Genomic DNA, 16,186 nt, shown 5'->3' on the forward strand with positions numbered 1-16,186 from the left:
CATAAAACAAAACTTTTATGCTGCCTGCTTTCCCTGCTTGTCCCTAAACCCTGAGATGTGCCACACATTGGCAGTATTGTTACGCAAACAATGCCTAAAAGGCTATAACCGTTAACGACCTCTCATTAAAATGGCTTTCAAAAATTTGTCACACCATCTAAAAAAGCTAACAGGTACATGAAATCCATCTAAATCGACATTCAAAACACGAATCTCCCTCATTTGTATCCTAAAACTCAATGCAAGAAAAATTTCAGAACTCTGATTTTCTTTAATTTCTCTTGTAACCATTAAGCTAGAACCAGTTTACTTCTGTACAAAATTTAGTTCATCTTGTAATAAACATATTGATATACAACTTTAACCATTACTGTGTGCGCACATGTGTTTAAGTTGGTCGGGAGAAGTTTGTGGTAGAAATCTAATGGAAGCAATAAAAAAAATCAAACCAGGGAACTGAAAAATGAATTCCAAGAAATTTGGCTTTAAATTCCATCCACCTCCCCTCTCTTCCAAAAATGTTTTAACATTACAATCCCCTAGCCTGTGTGTGTGTGTGTGTGTGTGTGTGTGTGTGTCGATAAATTTTATCTATGATTAATTTATAGAAAGAAAGCAAATTCAATTTACATTAGGTAGCGGATGCATTTTTTTTTGTGGTCCAACAACAACAAAAAAATTGCTACTTGGCAAATTCAAGATGTCAGAGTTCGTTATTAAAAAATCAAGTGTTTCCGTTCAAAAGCGAACCCACCAATTTGCACAAATCTGCACGCTTTTCGAGCTTTCCAGGGAAACTACCACAGACTACACAATTCAAGAAATACTGGGACATTGGATCCCCCGTGCTCAGCAGCCTGGCTTCCCGCGAAATTTGTCAAAACCAGCCGGAGCGCTGGAGCCCTGACAATTTTCGTTCGAGGAAGCGCCTCTGCGCTGTCCCGGCGCCCGGGGACCTGATGGCCAGCAGCAGCCCAGCGGCTCTCTCAAGAGGTTGCAGGGCCGAGAAGGGACCGCCGGGTTTGCCGGGCCAAGCTGGCGGGGACCCGACCCCTTGTCCCGCTGTGGGGGCGACCGAACGGGTTCCGACTGCTTCCCCGCGGCGGTCGGGACCGGGCGAAGCGGACCCGAAAGCAGCCGCACAGACGGCCGGGGCCAGGAGCCGCGGACCAGAAAGCAGCCGCACAGACGGCCGGGGCCAGGAGCCGTTGACGGCGGCCTCAGGTTGCCGGGGGTCCCCGAGACGTCCCAAGACTTCAAGAGCCTGGGTCTCCGCGGAGGAACTCAGGGCGCCCCACTGCCGCGCGGGGTCGGCCGGCGGGTCCTGGGCGACCCCGGCCTCCGGCTCTGTCACGCCGCCTTGGCCCCCCTAAGGAGATCGCGGAGAGCAAAGAAGGTTCTAGAAAGTCTCCGCAGACGGCGGGCCCGCCGGCCTCCGCTTACCTTGGTGTACTTGATTTCGAGGTTGGGCGTGGGCGACGGCAGGAGGTGCAGGGACGCCATGAGTGCGGCAGGGTCGGCTTTCACCTCGCCGGGCATCTCGATCTTACTGGAAGTCATGGTGGCGGGCCGAGGTGTCGCTCGCCCGCGGCGTGGGGCTGTGCGGGCTGTGCGCGCGTTGCGGGGCCGGGGATGCGCTCGCCTGTATATAGGCAGGTGTCAAGCTGGGGCTCTTCTTATTGGACGTGAGGGCCGAGGCGCGGGGGGCTGGGCCGTCCCACCTAGGACGCCCCGGCGCAGCCGCGATTTACATAAAGCCCGCGCCGCGCGGCCGGGACGCCCCACGGTCAAGTCCGCCCACTCCCGCCACTCTGCGCGCAGGGAGCGGCCCACGGGCGCGCTGCCGCCGCTGCCCTCGACGGCCGAGACGCAGCGCAGCGCAGCGCGGCGGCCGGCGCGGCTCGGCCCGCCCGGAACCGGTCTCCCTCCCGCCCGGTCAGTGTCGGCGGGAGGCGCACCGTGGTCCAAGTCGGCCGGGGGGTCGTGGACCCAGGAAGCAGAGCGGGGCCGGGGCTGAAGGGGGATCGGAGCTGCCTCTCGGTGGAGAGCGGCGCGCCCTGTAGGCGCGGGAAGCCCAAGGCTCTGAGGGCGCCGAGGGCAGCTCTAGGGGGCTGAGACCCTCTCCCAGCTCGTCCCGGGACGCGCCGACCCTCACTTCCCCTTCTCTCCCCGAGGCGCCGGGGGCTGTGGCACCGGGCTCTCCTCTGCTCCCCACACCCAGTGCTCTCAAGGTGGCCCGAGGTGCGCCGGGGCCGGCCGGAGGGTCGGGGAGAGGCAGCGCTGAGTGCGAGGGTCTCTCCCCGCCCTCAGAGAGAAGCTCCCCGCGAGCCGGTCCGCGCAGCGAGGCCCGCGCCCGCCGTCTCCCGCCCGACTGCTGCCCTCTGCCGGCCGGGACCCTTGCGGGCGGCCCGGAGGATGTAGGCCTTTGCCTCTCCTCAGAGTTGCACGTTTCCTGGGTTCCTGGTGTCTGTCTGTCTGTCTTTCTCTCTCTCTCTCTCTCTCTCACACACACACACCTTGTTTTCTCTTGTTTTTAGCGTAACATCTATGATCCTAAGCTTTGGGGTTGAATTTCCAACTCCACACCCCTAATTTGTTTCTGCGCTGTGCCAAGTCCTCTTCTAGTTCATGGATCAACATGTGATGTAAATCAAAAACTCAGAGACCCGACCCCAGAATAGGCTTTGAGCTCTGTGGGCTAACTCTAGGTCCCATATGAAAATACCTTTGTAGGTGCCTTCCTTTCCTCATTCCCATTGGTAGCCTGTTGGAGTCTAACAATGAACACCTTCCTACCCCCTATTTTTACGTGGAAAGAGCTTTTTCATGGTGAGGGGCCAAACTACCAAGCAGATCCTTGTTTCTCATCTTAATACCATGTTCAGGGTCCCTAGAATTCTGTTCTTCGCATTTTAAATGTCAGCCAGAAAACACCTGCCTTGGATACTTTCAGGAGCTATGACGGCTGAATTGTAGCTCTTTGAACGCTAAGCAATGATAGGAATAGACATATTTCCTTTTAGTATATAGTTTATAGACATGAGACACAAGTTTTCAGATCCCAAAGTGACATGAGTGAGTTGTTTTTGTGGGGAAATTGCAGATTTTACCTTAGGTAGCTTGAGGGATCTTGATTCAGAGAGGAGTTCTGTAACCAAAAAGTATGGCTTAGCAACTGTATACAAGTATGTCGCTGTGATATACATTTATTAAAGCCTTGGAGGGTTAACTGTTAAACTGAGAGATAAAGAAGTAAGGTTTCAGATTTTGTTGGAGAAAGAAGGTCCCAGCAAGGAACAGCCATGATACATATGGAACAATTCTTCTAACGTATTTTGAGCACTTTTTCGGTGCCAAGCCTAGTGCTAGAGACTGGTTTACAGACTACACCAACAGCCCTTGCCATCAATGAGCCCATGATCCCTCCTTAAAAATAGGTTGACCAATGACTACCAGAGGTTCTGGGGGAAAAGTGCGTAGGAGCATTAACATGATTTGGGTGCTCCATTAACTCTCTGGGGAAGTTGACCTTGGAGCTGAACCTTTGAGCAGTGAGGCTTCAATGAGATGAGGCAAGGACACAGTTGACAGAAAAGCTCGCAAGAGCGAAGGCATAGAGATGTGAGCATACTTTGAAGGGCTATCAACTGTGATTGGAGGAATGGAAATGAAGATGCAAGGCAGTGACGCTCAGGCTGCAATGATCTGCTTGCCTGAGGTACTGAAGAGCCATCGTAAGGTTCCAAGGATGAGAAAATGGAAACCTGCAGAGACTGGCCTGACAATGAACATTGTCAAAAACACTCACAAGTCAGAAACCATTGGTTTAGACTCCTCTCAAAGCATAAAATAAAATTGTTCGCTCTTTGCCGACTTCTTGCCTGATTAACCCCAATTCCATCACCATGGCTCAAACATCTCTCCAGAGGAAGCAGCAGTATCTAAGAATGATGGAATTATCAGCATTTTGTCACACATTGAGGTGGAGCAAATAGATATTTTTGTCTACACCAGGCAAAGAAGGGAGCATCTCTTGGTTTATCCAGGGGTGGGGAGCATCTGGCCCATAGGCCATAGAAGGCCCATAAAATCACTTGGTCTGGCCTGCCAAGCCAACTGCACAAGGGACTCTAAGGTCAATAAATCTATACTACACTAGTTTTTAAGTTGGTCAATCTGTATGGCCTACCAAAGATGTTATAAATATCCAGATGGCCCTTGGTAGGGAAAGGTTCCCCACCTAACCATCTCTAAGAGGTCTGTCTGGTCCAGTGACAGGTGGCAGGCTGGTTTGAATTGCACCCTCCTGGCTCCTTTTCTGAGATACTGACTTTCCAGCTCAACAGTAAAGTGATCCGAGCAGACTATGCCTTCTGTTTCCCTTGGGCTTTCCTCGGTTCCTAAAACAACACAGAGTACATTAGAACTATTTAATAGGAACTTTTATTGATAGATTTGAGCAAAAGACAGCATTCAATGACTACTTCCATTACAAATGGGAGTAACTTCTGTACACTCTCTGATTATAGAATATGATCTCTTGGGTTTTTTTTTCCTTTTCCTGATCTTTTGCTATGAACTTTTTTGTTCATAGATTTCTGTGACTTTTTTTCCTCCATATAATTGTCCTCTGGAAAAATATTTTCCCCTATCTTCAGGTCACAATGGAAGCCACTTTGTGTCCCAGCTCTTTAATTCAAAGTGGAGACAAGATTTATCAGAGAATCCAGTTGCCCCTCTTCCAGTCCAGCTCTCTGCTGTGGCCCGGGAAGGCAGTGGAGGATGGCCCAAGTGCTTGGGCCCTGCACCTGCATGGGAGACCAGGAGGAAGCACCTGGCTCCTGGCTTCGGATCGGCGCAGCACGCTGGCCGTAGCAGCCATTTGGGGGGTGAACCAACGGAAGGAAGACCTTTCTCTCTGTCTCTCTCTCTCACTGTCTAACTCTGCCTGTCAAAAAAAAAAAAAAAGATTTAGCAGAGAAGAGTAGTAGATTATAACTCCTTCTGCAGTCTGCATCTTGGTTCCTATTAATAGGACTTACAGTGCTGTTACTTGTAAGGCTACCTTAAGATTTCTTCTCACATTCTCATATTTTCTTCTTCGTTGTCTTTTATTATTTAATTATCTCCTGTTTCCACCATACATTTCACAGCAGTTAAGGAGACAGACTTTGCCACAATTACATTCATATTTCTAACATTTTGAATTTCAAGTTTTTCCCCAATTTGGTTAAGAAACATTTTCCCCACCCTTACAATGTTTCTCCCCCTTCTGTAATTATTTATTGTTTAGGATACATCTTGCTTGAAGCCCCCTGCACAGGGGACCCTAAGCTGCAGCATGCTCTATTTATTTCCTTGTGAAAACAATTTATTGGGCCTGGTGGAGCCAATATCCTGGAGTTGCAGAGGAGAAAAATAAATTCTTGCCTCATATTTCCTCACCTGAATAACAAAATGCAAACTTGTAACTTGAAGGCATTAGCTTTATGTGAAGTTTGACTTTTAGGCATGAAACCATAGTAGTTTAGGCATCTTTTTCACTGCAGTTAAGGGTACAAAAGTGTGAAGTGGAGAACTATGCCTTGGAAATCAGTGAGGGAAATGGAATGCAGCACAAAGATGCCTGTCAAGGAAGATACACCTTTGGTTTTCACAGTACTGAATGGCCAGCGTCGATGTCAAGCTTTGATGTCCAGGAGCTATGCCAGCCTCAGGTGGCCCTACTTAATTGCCTTCCTGTTCCTATTACTAACCATGATGACAGCCCACGTTTTCTAACAGTTCCACTTGCATTTTAATTTATCTTCAAAAATAAATCACACATTATAGCAGTTCCCTCTTCTGGGTTAATTGAATCAGTTCCTTAAATGTCTCTATGTCTAATGATAGGAAAGAGGCACGTTGTTTGAAATATTTAAAAAATTAGGGCCCTTAGGTTGTATGCAGCATGATCTCAGTGCTTATTTCAGATGGAAGTGTTTCCTAATGATCTCATTCATCTCAAATGGGATATGCCTGGCCACTTTATTTAAAATGCTTCCTGAAGACTCTAACAGGAAAGCTTAATGCAAAGTATATTTATAGAGAAATGGTATTTAATTTATTAACAAAAGCTTATAAAGAGCTTTACATATTTTTACCCAGAAATAGTGAACGAAGTATTTTGGACCCATTATGAAAACTTTCATAAAATAAATTCGTTTTTTAATATGTAATGGGAACATTAACTTTTTATTTGCAATCTAAATGCTCATTTAATTATCCTTTTCTTTCTAACATCTAGAAGAAAAGAGTCTGAGATTGTGGCATTTATGAACCATAAAAATTCCCTAGATATTAAGTCCCTCATTCCGCAATGTGGCCTCTGGTCACTCTACCTATGGCAAGGGCTATTTGTGGTGGCAGAGAGTAGAGTCCTAATTATTAGGTTTTTTAATGACTCCAAAAACAATTTTCAGATACGAAGCACAATTCTTTCCTTTAAAAATATACCCTCCACTTTGGGGGTGGGGGTGGGGAATCCCAGGAAACTATTTTAAAATTGGATACTACATTCGTCTTTTTTGGCTCCATGTCTTCTATGTTCTAGAAGCTTCTTTCCGGAGGCAAGGATTAGCTGAGTTCGTTATCACTAATCATTCTTAACAGTCATAGGGGAAAACTAAAATTCCAGCTCTACAGTCTCTTCTGGAGGGCCTGAGGAAAAAGGCATTAGCTCCCTCTGCAGCTGATGGTGTGTATGTGCAAGTGAATGTTACCAATTTAAACATGATCGTTTGGCTTTGGCGTATTTTACCTGACGTGAGGGAGAAATTTTAGAACATGTTACCATTTAATTTGGATTTTTGGGGAGCAAAAACATCAAAGATTCATTTTCACATAAGGACTTCCGTTAAATACTTTTGAATTTTTGAAAAGAACAATAGCGTTAATTAGCCACATTTACTGTAGAAAGTGTGATACTCAGAACCCTTGAGTCCTGTGGTGGATGTTTGGCTTGGTGATTAAGACACCCTTGGGATACCCACATCCCATATCAGAATGCCTGCGTTCAAATCCTGGCCCTGCTGTCCATCCTAGTTTCCTGCTAATGTGCATGGTGGGAGGAAGCAGCAGGTGGTAGTTCAGGTGATTGGCTGCTTGCCACCTATATGGGAGACCTGAATTGAATTCTTGGCTCCCAGATTTTGTCCCAACCAAGCCCTGCCAAAACAAAAACCAAAACCCTTCCATCCTACTCATTTATGGCCCAGAGCACTCAGCATCATACAGCAAGTCACATGAATGTGTTTCAAATTGGAAGTAGTTATTTTTATCATGATGAGAGAGGAAGAGTTATTAGTAGGCAGATTCCAGAATTCATTGCATTTCTTGCGCAGATACTACTTGGCATATAAAGGTAATTTTGTTGTTTTTTCTTTCTTTTCACCTTCTTTACTTTAATTTTTTTCTTTTTGCCTTTAAATTCTTTATTTCTATATATAATTGTTAATGTTTTATTTTAATTTTAATTAGTTTTCAACAGATTCAATATACCTACATATAATTCTTAACTGTGATATTTGCCATAGGTCTCTCCTATTCCTAATCACAAACTCCTACAAGTCTTTCTGTCCTTATACAGTGCTGTTCATCTCAAAGGACCTTTGGGCATAAGAAATGTTCACATGAACTTTGATGATACTTGGGATCTGTATTTACAGTCACTAGACAGTGGGGCTAAGTAAGTACTCACTATGTCACTCCTTTACATGCTGGAATGGGCCTCTGAAGAGAGAACAAGGAACATGTTAGATGTCATGACAACAGAAGTGGAACACCAGCCTCTTCCTTTTCAACCACACAATTCACTGTGTGAAGGGCTCAGGGCACAGGTATCCAGATTGAACATCATGCACCAAACAAGATTGGGTCTTGCTATGATTATGCGTATTCTCCCTTTCAGAGCAACCATGACTCCTTGACTGCTGTCTCTAAACCTAGACCTTTTTTTCATCCTTTAATAATCAAATAAATTCAACTGTGTGAATATTCATTGACCCATAGTACGTGCCAAGTATTGGCAGTCTGTAAAGGATATAAGAGAAGTATGTGACACATCCCTGCTGGCACGTTAACATTTAGGGTGGAATGACAGTAACTGAAGACATGAAGCTGTTCAGGGTCATGTGAGAAAAGAGAAATTGCAATATCCAGTGCAGAATAAGAGTGAAAGAGGATGTCAGAAAGCAGACAACTCATTCACAGATATTTTTGTTGGGGCTTTCCATGGGCCTTTGAATACCTCTACATGCTATGGGGAAAATAAGACCAGAAGATAAAGATAGGATGGGCATTGTGGTGTACCAGGTTAAGCTGCCACTTGGGATGCCTGTTTCCCTATCAGAATGCCTTGTTCAGTTTCTGCCTTCCTGCTAATGTGCCTTGGAGGCAGAAAGTGATAGCTCATGTACTTGGGTTCCTATCACCCATAAAGCTGACTCTTGGCTGACTCTGGCCCAGCCCTTGGTTCCATGGGCATTTAGGGGGTGAGCTAGGGCATGGAAGATCTCTCTCTTTGTATCCTCTGGCACCTGTCACTCTGCCTTTTGAATAAATACATTTTTAAAAATCCCAAACTTAGAAAAAGGTAAAGATAACATTTCCCCAAACATGACCCAATAAAGAACTTCTTTGACCTTTTTTACTGTAAAGGTAGTATAAGGAAGTTACCCAGCAGTTAACTGTTTGTAAAATGGGATTTCCAAAATTAAATCCTTGGAACTGAGATTGCCTCCCTATTTCCAAACCCAAGTTCTATGATCCCAGGTTTAAGTTTTTTGGTACAGATCTTCTCAGAAGAGAAAATAGAGGAGAAACTAAGGGTGGCTTAAGACAACATTACAGGCTGGTGCCGCGGCTCACTAGGCTAATCCTCCACCTTGCGGCACTGGCACACCGGGTTCTAGTCCCAGTCGGGGCGCCGGATTCTGTCCCAGTTGCCCCTCTTCCAGGCCAGCTCTCTGCTGTGGCCAGGGAGTGCAGTGGAGGATGGCCCAAGTGCTTGGGCCCTGCACCCCATGGGAGACCAGGATGAGTACCTGGCTCCTGCCATCGGATCAGCGCAGTGTGCCGGCCGCAGCCAGCCGTGGTGGCCATTGGAGGGTGAACCAATGGCAAAGGAAGACCTTTCTCTCTGTCTCTCTCTCTCACTGTCCACTCTGCCTGTCAAAAAAAAAAAAAAAAAAAAGACAACATTACATATGATGCTACATCATGTTTCTAATGTTTATATATTTGCCATAGGTAGATGTTGCCTTACTCCTCCTTAGCCATAGTCAGACATTCATGGAATTGTTCAATAGTTTTCTGTCCTGGTACCAGTTATAAGCATTTAGAGAGCTTCAAAAAATATGAATGCCTGGACCCACCTGCAGAGATGTTAATTAGAGCAAGGCATTGAATTTTTTTTTTTTAAAGGGAGAGAAATAGAGAAAGAGAGAGCTTCCATCTACTGATTCACTCCTCAAGTAGTTGCAACAGCTGGGACTGGAGGAGGCCAAAACCAGGAGTTAGGAACTCCATCTGGATGTTGCATGTGAGTGACAGGAATTCAAATACTTGGACCATTATCTGCTGCCTCCCAGGCACATTAGCAGGAAGGAAGATTTGTAGTGGAAAGGCCAGAACTTGAAACAGGCTTTCTGATACAGGATCTGGCAGTTCCAAACTGTGGCTTAACCCTCTGCACCACAACACTCACCCTGGCATTGATGTTTTTAACAAAGCTTCTTGGTGTCTCTAATGCACAGATTGGTTTGAGAATCACCAGTTAATCTGCAGAAGGTTATCTCTGAGGGATTATTTGAATCCACTTAACAACCCCTGAATTGGAAGAGGGATTCCATGCCTTCCCACTCTCTAGTGCTCTTTGATTTGCTATTTTTAATTTAGTATTTGAAAAACACATCAAGCCTCAAATGGACTGACCTTTCTGCTAATGTATTTCACCTAAATTAACAGAGGCAATTAACTAATTTATATTGGAATTGTGCACTTTCCAGTTCACATTTATCAGCTCTTAAATGCTTGATCTGGTGTTGCCATTTAAATTTTTTATTATTACCCTTTAAATCTGAAGAAATGTCTTACATCTAATTAGCCAAACTTACATATTCCATTAATAGATTCATTATGGGCTAATGAATATGGAGGCAGCACTGGGGCAGCATCTGCCTGCCAATTGAAAGGACTCAAACTTTTCTGCTGTGAAGAGAGGAAATAGTCTGTTGTGTAACTTACACAGCTTGAACTTTCTGCTTTAACATTCCTGTGTGTTCTACTGATCTTAAGGTGTTTTTGCAGACCTGCCAACATAGGAAAGACAATACACTGTCCAGAAAAAGAAGTGTAGAAATCAGAGTTGCAAAAGAAATATGCATTCCAAGGTCTTTTTTGGTATAAAAGTTTACACATCTAGGTTGTCATTCCCAATTATTGAGATTTTCTAATAATTTTCATAGTAACTACTTGAGAAAGTGAATTCAATGAGAAAGTAAATATCACAAATGAAAATCTTTTAACTTGCTATGGTATATTTTAGGATAATTCCAAACTCATGTAATTTTACAAACATATGTCCAAGGTTATTTTGGGAACTGGATGTTCTTGGAGTCAGTTATATTTGGAATCTAGATAATTTAGAGATCTAAAATGAATTTCAAAACTATTTTCAGCTGCTAGAATTCTGGCTTTTATTTCTCTGGTTATAAAAAACAGTCATTTCTAGTCATTATGAAAAAGACATGAGCTTCAGGAAAGGTGGGAGAGGGATAGAATTCACTTGAAAAACTACTTTGAAGGTGGCAAGATGAAGAAGATGATATTCAGTAATCACTTCCAAAGCGTGTGGTATCTTCCACATCAAAGAAGAGTTGAGGGGGTGGCACCATGACACATTAGGTTAATCCTCCTCCTGCAGTGCTGGCATCCCATATGGGCACGGGATTCTGGTCAAGACTGCTCCTCTTCCAGTCCAGCTCTCTGCTGTGGCCTGCGATAGCAGTAGAGGATGGCCCAGGTCCTCAGGCCCCTGCACCTGTGGCTCCTGGCTTCGGACTGGCATAGCACTTGCTATTGCGGCCACTGGGAGAGTGAACCAATGGAAGGAAGACCTTTCTCTCTATCGCTCTCTCTCACTGTCTGTAACTCTACCTGTCAAATAAATGAAAAAAAAAAAGAAGAAGAAGAAGATGAAGAGTTGAACCAATGTCTGTAATGTGACATAGTATGTCAGGGAATGTGCCTGCACCCCACTAAAGCATTAAACTCTTTTTTCTCATGTTTTTACATCTCTCTCTCTGTCTCTGTCTCTGTCTCTCTCTCTCTCTCTTTTTTTTTTTTTTTTTTTTTTGACAGGCAGAGTTAGACAGTGAGAGAGAGAGAGACAGAAACAAAGGTCTTCCTTTTTCCATTGGTTCACTACCCAAATGGCTGCTACGGCCGGTGCGCTGTGCTGATCCGAAGCCAGGAGCCAAGTGCTTCCTCCTGGTCTCCCATGCGGTTGCAGGGCCCAAGCACTTGGGCCATCCTGCACTGCACTCCCGGGCCACAGCAGAGAGCTGGACTGGAAGAGGAGCAACCGGGACAGAATTCAGCGCCCCAACCGGGACTAGAACCCGGGGTGCCATCTCTTACATTCAACCTGACACTTGGGTTATTAAAAGACCACATTCCTTACCTTGAATTATACAGAAACAAAGTCCCAGTATTCTTACTAGAGTATCAATGTACATTTATCGAATGTTCTAAGAATCAAGTACTACAAATTCCTTTGTTTAACATTGATGACCTCTTATGTGCCTTGCACTGGCTAGACTTCATGGGGTGTGGGAAGGAAAATGTAAGGTCTGACAATGGTTCCAGAAATGTATTGTTTGATTACCATAACAAAAGTCTTCATAATTGACTTTACAAATATACCTATGCCCACAAGATCCTGTTTAATGTGTTTCCATGTGGTTTACCCTCTTTAGTGTGTATGTATGTGTGTGTGTGTATTTATATTATATTATATTATATTATATTATATTATATTATATGCCTATGTGAGTAGATATGTCGCAGGCTCTCATCGTAGAAGTGAGGAGCACAGGAAGTAAATAAATGCAAAAAAAAGTGTGCTCAGAGGATGGATGGAGACTGTATAAGCATCATCAGAGATAAAGTTGTATCTGTCCCAGTACTCATGCCGTAGAAGGGCCCAGTAGTTACAAACACATGAAAAGCAACATGGGGCCCTCTGTTGCTTGGGATCTGATGCTCAGGCAGTTGAAAATGTGTGCATCATCTGAAACTAGACAGTTAGAACCAACACCAGCCACGTTCCAAGGAAATGCTCTTCCACATCTCTTGCCCCCTGCTCTGAAAACCAAAGAAAACATCCTTGGTAGGGAATGCCAGGAAGTTTAGTGTGCTGAGCAGCTGTCATCATTGGAGTGCCAAGTGTCACTCCAGTGGAGGATTGGACACGTAAGTGGGAGAAATGACGAATGACTTAACTTATCACATCCTCCTCTCAGCACGAATGCAATGGATTCGTCAAAAGTGGAGATTGTATTTCCCAGGAGTGTTGTGTCTCCAGTTTTTTGCTTCTATTTGTTTTAGATGGTTGTGTCACAAATTAGCCTGGTGTTCCCAACAGTTATATGTAATGACTAAGGGATATTTTTCAATAATAAACAATATAATATTCTTCTATTTGTATATTTGTATATCTAGAATAACATGCCCTTGGTGTTGATTCTTTATATTGGCAACTGAATAGACACTAAACTCTAGAACTGCTGATAATTTTATTCTTACAAAATATTTTATAAGATGTAATTATATTTTTAAAAAATAATAAATAGCTTATTTCAATAATTTTATTTATAAGTTTGATATTCAATAATTTTAATTTCTATTCTACATTTTAATACAAAATTTTAACTTTTAGAAAAAATAACTTTTGAAAACATTAATTAGAAATACTTTGAGGCCGGCGCCGTGGCTCACTAGGCTAATCCTCCGCCTTGCGGCGCCGGCACACCGGGTTCTAGTCCCGGTCGGGGTGCCGGATTCTGTCCCGGTTGCCCCTCTTCCAGGCCAGCTCTCTGCTGTGGCCAGGGAGTGCAGTGGAGGATGGCCCAAGTACTTGGGCCCTGCACCCCATGGGAGACCAGGATAAGTACCTGGCTCCTGCCTTTGGATAGGCGTGGTGCGCCGGCCGCAGCATGCCAGCCGTGGCGGCCATTGGAGGGTGAACCAACGGCAAAGGAAGACCTTTCTCTCTATCTCTCTCTCTCTCACTGTCCACTCTGCCTGTCAAAAAAAAAAAGAGAAATACTTTGATATTCTTTTTTTTAAAAAAGAGATTTATTTATATTTAAAAGGCAGACTTACAGAGAGAGAGGGAGAGACACAGAGTTGGTTTACTCTCCAAACGGCAGCACAATCAGGGCTGGGCCAGGCCAAAGCCAGGAGGCAGGAGCCACGAGCTTCTTCCAGGTCTCTCATGTAGTTGCAGGGGCCCAAGTGCTTGTGTCATCCTCCACTACTTTTCCAAGCACATTAGCAGGGAGCTGGATCGGAAGTGGACTAGCAGGACTTGAACTGGCATCTTTATGGAATGCCGATACTGCAAGCCATGGTTTAATCCACTGTACCACAGCACAGGCCCCAATGTTTCTATTTTTATATTAAATATTTATATTAAATATTAAAATATTTATATTAAATATTTCAGTTGAAAATATATTTAAATTTGTGCCTTTCAGATATAATCTTTTAAAAATTTACTTATTTATTTGAAAGGCAAAGGTGCAGAGAGGAAGGGGGAGATGAGAAATCTTTCATCTGCTGGTTCACTCCCCAAATGTCCACAATGACTGGTGCCGTCCAGATCAAAGTCAGGAGCTCTGAAACTCCATCCAAGTCTCCCACATGGGTGTCAGGGCTCCAAATATTTAGACCATCTTCTGTTGCTTTCCAGGGCATAGGCAGAGAGGTTGACCAGTTGTGGGGAATCCAGGACACAAACTTGCACTCATATGGGATGCCAGCATTGCAAGCAATGGCTTAAACCACTGCACCACAAAGCCAGTCCCTCAAATATAATTTTAAACACATATTTAAATAATTAGTCAATATCACAAAATCATGTGAAAATGTGGATTATAATGATAGTGGTTTTGATTAAATAAAAGCAAAGTCTGCATTTTATGGGATGAATATGTAATTTATGAACCGTTGAATCTTTATTTTATTACTTACTCAAACATTGCTAGCTTGGCAACTGAACTAAGACATACACAATTAAAAAGTAAACTCAGGGATGGCACCGCGGCTCAATAGGCTAATCCTCTGCCTGCAGCGCTGGCACACGGGGTTCTAGTCCCGCTCAGGGCACCGGATTCTGTCCTGGTTGCCCCTCTTCCAGGCCAGCTCTCTGCGATGGCCCAGGAGTGCAGTGGAGGATGGCCCAAGTCCTTGGGCCCTGCAACCTCATGGGAGACCAGGAGAAGCTCCTGGCTCCTGGCTTCGGATCAGCGCAATGCGCTGGCTGCAGTGGCCATTGGGGAGTGAACCAACGGTAAAGGAAGATCTTTCTCTCTCTCTCTCTCTCTCTCACTGTCCACTCTGCCTGTCAAAAATAAAAAATAAAAAAAGTAAACTCAGTGGGCTTCATATTTTGCTTTCAGTGAAATAAATATATGACTTGGCATATTTGAAAATGTTGACGTAATGACGGTCTATTTATCAAGGCAGGATAGAACACTACATTTAACAATTAGTAAGTTTAAAGTCGTAAATCTTTTTAGAGGTATGGTGTTAGGAACTCTATTTGTATTCTTTCCTTGCATCCCACAAATGTTAGAGGTAACTCCAGATGGGAGGAGTTGCTTTTCTCTTATGATTCAAGAGACTGGTATTTCTTCGTGTCTGATTCCATGTGACCTCTCAGAGGTATTTGCTCAGTTTCCACTGCTTTCTTCAGCTGTCTTGCAATAACCCTCCTGCATATTTCAGAAGTTCTCTTTGAAAAGATATACAGACAACTTAACAGAAACTTTGAAATTGAACTCAATACATTGTTTATTTTAAGTGGTTTTCATGTATTGTTAAAATGTTTTCCAATATCATTAATAATTATTTGTTTGTTTGCCTTATTAAATAATGGAAAGGACACAAGATCAGGATCCAAGAAACTCTGATTCTATTCCTAGCAATTCCATTGGTCACTATGTTGAACCACTAACTAACAATATCCACTACTTTTCTCAATAGAAAATGTCATGCTAACATGAGTATATCCCAAAGAGAATACACCAAAACTTATGTTAGAGCTTATGTGGAGTTGAGCTGTACAAGTGGTGATATAGGTGAGATATGTTCATTACATTCCAGCCTTATAATACAACAAAAATATTTACAGCACATTTAGGAACTTGGGAGTATAAAATTCATACATCATCATCACATGGCAAGGAGTTCTGTGTTCAGGCCACCAGGGAGCATAGTGATGGCATTGTTCTCTTTTGATGTGCAGTGCCTCTACAGAAACCCAAAAGATAAAGCAGTTATGTCTACTTGGGGATCAGAAAGGTAACATCTGAGCTAGACCCTTATGGAGGAAAGGAGAGTACATAGACACATAGGAGAGTACACACACACACACACACACACAGTGTGTGTGATGGCAGAAAGACGGGGTGAATTTGAAACAGAAAGTTTGGCTACAGTAGAACATATCTATGGAGGAAAGCCTAGGACATAGCCAGTCTATACAATAAGCTAAGAAATTGGTTTAGCAAAATAGGGAGCTAGAGTAAATCCGCTTTCTCTCTCTCTCTCTCTCTCTCTCTCTCATCTCTCATCTCTCCCTCCCTTCCTCTTTCCCTCCCTTCCTCCTTCTTTCTCTCCCTTCCTCTACCTCTCTTAGACACACACACACACAATGTACTATTTTGTAGGTTAGATGGTAGTCCTACAGAATTGTAATGGGTAAGTCATTGTCATTCAACATCAGAAACAGCCAGGCCAATGCAGAAATGGTCCAAAAGGTTTGTACATGGAATCAAAGGATCCTTAGATGTGGGACAAATTCCCCAGGGGCCATAGGAGAAGGAAGAGTCAAGGTGATGAAAAGGAAAGGGTTGTGAGA

The 16,186-nt window shown here is 43.9% G+C and overlaps 1 protein-coding gene across 1 annotated transcript in view; it reads right to left on the reverse strand.

The window, feature by feature from the left end:
* ALDH1A2 (aldehyde dehydrogenase 1 family member A2) overlaps positions 1 to 1,876 on the reverse strand; it is a 127,023-nt gene extending 125,147 nt beyond the window's left edge. Inside the window, exon 1 of the mRNA XM_002717704.5 lies at positions 1,444 to 1,876. Coding sequence (XP_002717750.1) covers positions 1,444 to 1,560 — 117 coding nt within the window. The 5' untranslated portion in view covers positions 1,561 to 1,876. The remainder of the gene's footprint in view (positions 1 to 1,443) is intronic.
* Positions 1,877 to 16,186: the final 14,310 nt, after the last annotated feature.

The sequence above is a fragment of the Oryctolagus cuniculus genome, chromosome 12, assembly GCF_964237555.1.
Source record: "Oryctolagus cuniculus chromosome 12, mOryCun1.1, whole genome shotgun sequence".
Taxonomy (NCBI): Eukaryota; Metazoa; Chordata; class Mammalia; order Lagomorpha; family Leporidae; genus Oryctolagus; species Oryctolagus cuniculus.